The sequence below is a fragment of the Nothobranchius furzeri genome, chromosome 8, assembly GCF_043380555.1.
Source record: "Nothobranchius furzeri strain GRZ-AD chromosome 8, NfurGRZ-RIMD1, whole genome shotgun sequence".
NCBI classification, from domain to species: domain Eukaryota; kingdom Metazoa; phylum Chordata; class Actinopteri; order Cyprinodontiformes; family Nothobranchiidae; genus Nothobranchius; species Nothobranchius furzeri.
Window position 1 is genome coordinate 76642625 of NC_091748.1, and position 5712 is coordinate 76648336.

At 50.1% G+C, this 5712-nt stretch overlaps 1 protein-coding gene across 1 annotated transcript; it reads right to left on the bottom strand.

Annotated features, from left to right (window-relative positions):
- Nucleotides 1–2529: 2529 nt before the first annotated feature.
- On the bottom strand, nucleotides 2530–4376 carry igfbp1a (insulin-like growth factor binding protein 1a). Its single transcript, XM_015971190.3, has 4 exons — nucleotides 3615–4376; nucleotides 3368–3519; nucleotides 2991–3119; nucleotides 2530–2872 (listed from the first exon to the last, which is right to left on the bottom strand). The coding sequence occupies exons 1-4, from the start codon at nucleotides 4249–4251 to the stop codon at nucleotides 2762–2764; spliced, it is 1029 nt and encodes a 342-aa protein (XP_015826676.3). The 5' UTR covers nucleotides 4252–4376; the 3' UTR covers nucleotides 2530–2761.
- Between the last annotated feature and the right edge of the window lie 1336 nt (nucleotides 4377–5712).

Consider the following 5712-nt stretch of genomic DNA (forward strand, 5'->3'; position numbering starts at 1 on the left):
GCTACGATGTAGCCACAGCTGCCCTGGGGCGCACTGACAGAGGCGAGACTGCCGAGCACTGGCGCCACCGGTCCCTCCGACCACCACCAGCAGGCAAGGGGGGTTAAGTGTCTTGCCCAAGGACACAGCGACAGACTGAGCGGGGCTCGAACCTGCAACCTTCTGATTATGGGGCGAGCACTTAACTCCTGTGCCACCGTCGCCTTAGAGTTAACCCTACCCCTATCCCTGTACATAAAACCAGTAAAAGACATGAAAGTACAAGAAAAAACAGTTAAACACATCCTAAAACACAATAAAAGAACAGACATCCCAAGTCTCTAGAGTCTGCTTTAGGGAAATGAGTATAACGGGTTTCTAGGAGCACCTTAAAGATTGAGCCGATCATAAAACCAGGAGAAAAAACAGCAAAATCACCTGAGAGTCTAAGTCAAACATCAGCAGGCCAGTGCAGGACCATCTGGTGAAATCTAGCAGAACTTTTTTATGTTTCTGCCAAAATATAAAGTGATGCTGCAACAGAGGTTTTTAAAATAACGTTTCCATAAAAAAGTGAGATGTAAAAGATCAAAGGTGTTTCATTACACTTTTCCCAGAATAGTTGTTCATTCAGTTTCTGAAGGATGCAAACGTCCTCAACAAGGAAGTTAAGGTCAATGGTAATTATTTATTATGGTATCTCGGGGTCTTGTTCACGAGTGATGGAAAACTGGAGCGTGAGATCGATAGGCAGATTGGTGCTGCATCAGCAGTGATGCGGGCGTTGTACCGGTCCGCCATGGTGAAGAGAGAGCTGAGCCGGAAGGCAAAGCTCTCGATTTACCGTTCGATCTACGTTCCTACCCTCACCTATGGTCACGAGCTTTGGGTAGTGACCGACAGAACGAGATCGCGGATACAAGCGGCTGACTTGAGTTTTCTCCCCAGGGTGGCTGGGCTCTCCGTCAGAGATAGGGTGAGAAGCTCGGTCATCCGGGAGGGGCTCGCCTTAGGATTCCCCTGGAGGAGCTGGCCCAAGCGTGGTTGGGAAGAGGGAAGTCTGGGCCTCCCATGGGCTGCTGCCCCCGCGACCCCACCCCGGATAAGCGGCTGAAAATGGATGGATGGTAACCATTTGAAATATTTTTATAGCAACAGATCTGTCCATGCACCTGTCTGCACTTAATTCTGTTGATTTATGTTTATGTATTTAGCAGACGCTCTTGTCCAAAGCGACTTACAAGTGATAATCGGCATGTTGCCCTTGAGGCTAACAACAATACCAACAACTTGACATCAATCATGGAGAGGAGGGAACAAGGAGTGGACAGTAGAGAGGGGGGACGGGTGCAGGGAGGGTGCTAGTTTAGAAGATGCTCTCTGAAGAGCAGGGTCTTCAAGAGTTTCTTGAAAGTCGAAAAGGAAGCCGCTGTTCTGGTAGTGCTTGGAAGGTCATTCCACATTTGTGGAACGATGCGTGAGAAGAGTCTGGATTGTCCTGAGCGTGGTGTAGGCACTGCTAGCCGACGATCCTGTGATGACCGGAGCGGCCGGGCCGAGACGTAAGCCGTTGCAAGAGAATTCAGGTAGATGGGAGCCGTACCGTCTCGGACTTTGTATGCTAGTGTTAGCCATTTGAATTTGATGCGTGCTGCTAGCGGTAGCCAGTGGAGCTCAATGAACAGAGGGGTGACGTGTGCTCTTGTAAGGTCTATGCCGTAGAATCCACTGACATGTTTTTAATATTTATTCATGTAAATGACGTAAAATTTGTTTATATTGTTTGGTTGAGGTGAAAAATGCAATAATCACCCAAACTATCCTAAACCCACAAGGACTCACCCAGAGGAGCAAAGCTGAGGTTAATGTTTTATTAAATATATCACCTTTTCTCTTTCATTACATCTCAGTTACAAAAGTGTACACACACACACACACACACACACACACGCACACACACACCGATCCTCTCTCCAACAGCAGCATGTAGACAGAGCCACAGCTCCTTGTGGTCATGTGTTCTTGGCCAGGGAGAACAGCAACAACACAAGTCTTTGTTTTGGACAGATACATCAATGCAAACGACAGCAGACACGTAAATATCGGAGGTAGGTTCATGTAGAAATACCCGTCTGAGAGGCGGAGCGGAAACTCGCCGCCTGTCATGCAATCTGCAGCCCCATGGGATCATGGGAAAGGTTTTCTGAGGGCGTGGGGGATTCCCAACTGAGAGGTTTTGCATTCGCTGACAAGAGCCGATGTATCCCATCATAAAATACCAATAATAATAATAATAATATAGAAATAACAATGGCAGTAAAGAATCATAACATTTGGTCACTCAGTGCTTTAGTTCCGGTGGGTTCGACCCAAACCGAACCCCTCCACGGGCCGAGCGAGCTCAACTCAGCAGTGGAGTTTCTCAGGACCACGACACATATGTACACGTTATACACACATACAAACAACAACATCATAACAGTAAGGCCAAATATATAAATACTCATGAATAATTACAAGTAACAAATAAAATGCAAAAAATAATCCAAAATAAATAAGGCAGAAGAGCAGAAATAAATGCATCAATATTAAAATCTCCTTTACAGAAAAACAAAAATAGATTTTCTCTCTTTGGGATGGGGGGTGGGGTGGGGGGTGGAGGGGAACGACCCTCTGTCCCACAATGACAGTGTACCTGAATTAAACACCACCATGGACAAGATCAATAAATAAACAGCTACCAAGGGGACCAGTGGCTTGCTTCTTCTCTGCTGGCTCCGCTTTAACGACAGTCAGCTTCTGAGGGAAGGTCGGAGGAGCCTAAAAGCTTCTTGCCATTCCAGGAGCTCACGCACCAGCATCGGCCCTTCTGTCCGTCCAGAGTAGACTCACACTGAAACAGAAACAGAAAGATGTTTGACTCCACGTGTTTGGTCCTGCTGCGTTGAACCACCCCCCCATCTCCCTGATCCAAACGAGAGGAGATCCCACCCGGCTGCCCGGCTACTGACCTGTTTTTGTTTGTAAAGGCCGTGCTTGTCGCAGTTGGGGAGGTAGAATCTGGTTAACTTCTCTCCTAACTTCTCGTGGGCTTTTGAGATCCTGTCTAGAGCAGTCTGCAGCTCCAGGTGGCAGGGCCCCTGCAGGGAGACACCAGGAGACAAGGGGTTGAAAGAGCAGTAATAATAACAACACGTCTTATTGTCAGCCAACACGTGGACTAACGGCACTGCTAAGGAAACTTGTGGAAACAAGCTTTTCTCTGCCTCCGTGTTCAGCATTTTAAACGGCGCACGCGCGCCCCCTTGTGGCGCACCAGCCCTCTCCCCCAAACTTTTGGCAACAAGAGTGACTAAATCCGACCGGTCGCGCCGGTGCCGGGCCGTACCTGCTCCACCAGTTTCCTGCGGATGGCGATGAGTTTGGCTTTCATGCTCTCCTGGACGTCGTAGGGCTTCCCAAGACCCGGGAGGTATGGGCTGGAGCCGGGGTCCGAGGAGGTGGCTGAGTTGTCCAGCTCCGGTTCCGGTTCTGCCAGATCTGGTGGGAGAGAAATGAATGAATGTGAGCTTTAATGTCAGCCGTTGTCCTTATACCAGCAGTGGAGCATCTGTGTGAGATGGGGGGAGGCCTACCTTGAGTCTGGGGCTCGGGGGTGGGCTGCGGTGCGGCGCTCTCCGTGCACACGGCTTGTCCCCGGGTGAGGGAGTGGAGCGGCCGGGGGTCGTCGGGTCTTGGGGTGCACCTCAGTCCGGAGCCGCACGGCGCCGTGTAGATTCCGCAGAGCTCCCCTACCTTCAGGGCGCAGGCGAGGCAGCATCCACAGCCGGGCTCCCGCAGCACCTCGGCGCACCCGGGCGCCACCACAGGACACTGGCTCAGCCTCTCCGGGGTGCACGGAGCGCATCGGAACGGCTCTGGCCCCACCACCGGGGACCCCAGCGTGACTGCAACGAGCGCGAAGCACACCGCTGCCACCGCGACCTGTCTCAGAGGCAATCCACGCATAGCAAGCATGATCTGGGTGCTAGAAGGTGGAAGTGAAGTGCAGAGCAAAAGCGCGGATGATGTTGGCCAAAGATGAAAACGCCGGTCTCCCTCGGTCCTTGCTCTGTTGCGCCTTTCCTTTGATTTAGCGAGAATGACTAACTGTGCGCCGCGCGCCGCCGTATTTATAGCCGAGTGCTCGGTGCGCGTTTGACGCATCGGCGTTATGAATGATTTCTGAAAAGAAGGTGTAATGATACGGTGCGCTGTGATTGGTCCGTCCATGTCCGGTCATTCCGCTCATTTAAATACGATTATCACGTCAATATTTATTTTGGAGCAGGCGGTGCTTGGCACGTACCGCTGACGAGTGACGACACCAGTCTTTGATGTTGCAACCCCCCCAACACACACACACACACACACACACACACACACACACACACACACACACACACACACACACACACACACACACACACACACACACACACGCACACACGCACACACACACACACAGAAAATAATTCAGCTGGATTTGTTTTGATGCTCCAGGAGAGCGGAGCTCGCCGAAGGTGACGCCCTCTTGTTTTTGTGCTCTGACACATCAGACACTTTTCTTTTTTCATGAGGGGTTTCCCCGATTTGTCCCCTAAAAACCGTCTTGCACAACTTTGGAAATTACCCAATAGCCTAATTGGCGCAAATTACGCACGCCCACGCTGCGCGCAGAGTGCGAGCACGCGGAGAACGAACCGGCTGCTCTGGTTTGACACGAGAAAGCATCCGAGCATCGCAGAGGGACAACAAGACAAAGTTTCTGAAATGGCACCGCGGATGAGGGTCGCGCTCTCTCCCCGGGGACTCGATGGCTCGGGACAAATGCGCGCACCGAATCCGGCTTTGGGCTCCATCCAAGAGATGTCCCGCTGTAATCACCCCTTTCCCGGGACAATAATAGGCCAGGACTCTGAATCGGGGCAGCCCTACATGACCACAGACACGTCCCTCACATCGCTTCTCCCTGGGGGGCTGTGAAGGTCCCACGGTGCACAGCCATGCACGTTTTCACGGCTGGCTGCAAGATGCTTATGCGCCGGCACCCCTGTCCAAAATGTTCCCTCCATTCGCACCCCCCGACCCCTCCGTGCACCCCCACCCAGAACAGTTGTCACATCTCAATTAATTACCTCCTCATATCCGACTGATGCAACGAGCAGCCGGGTGTCGCCGGCATGCAACTGCTTTACGGGATTGCATCATCTGGTGATGTTGATCTCTGCTCCTTTAGCCTCGCGCTAAACGGAGATTAAACAATCAGACTACAGGTGAAAGCGTTTTCTGGCATCTGCATTTATGATTATGGCGTCACTCACCTGGTAACAGGCTGGGTTTTGGTCTAAATTCAGTTTAAATGAATTAAACATCTGCTGCAAAAGAGAAAACAGGAAACTTGTGTTATTCTTTCTTTTGATTGTGATAAATTGTTTCCAGTTTTTCAGGTAAACACATGAAATCACTTTGAATCCTTGAGATATTGATACTTTAAAATGTTTTCATTAGAAAAACGTCTTTACTCCGTTTCTGGTCTGGCAAGCTTGCATCACTTTCCAAACAAAAACATCTGTCATTTTGTGTCAAAAACCATTAAAGTAACATTAAAATTCAAATATTTGAGCCTAAATCTGAGAAAAAAGTATATTTTTACATGACAATAGAAATATGAAAAAAATCTTGCAGAGGTGT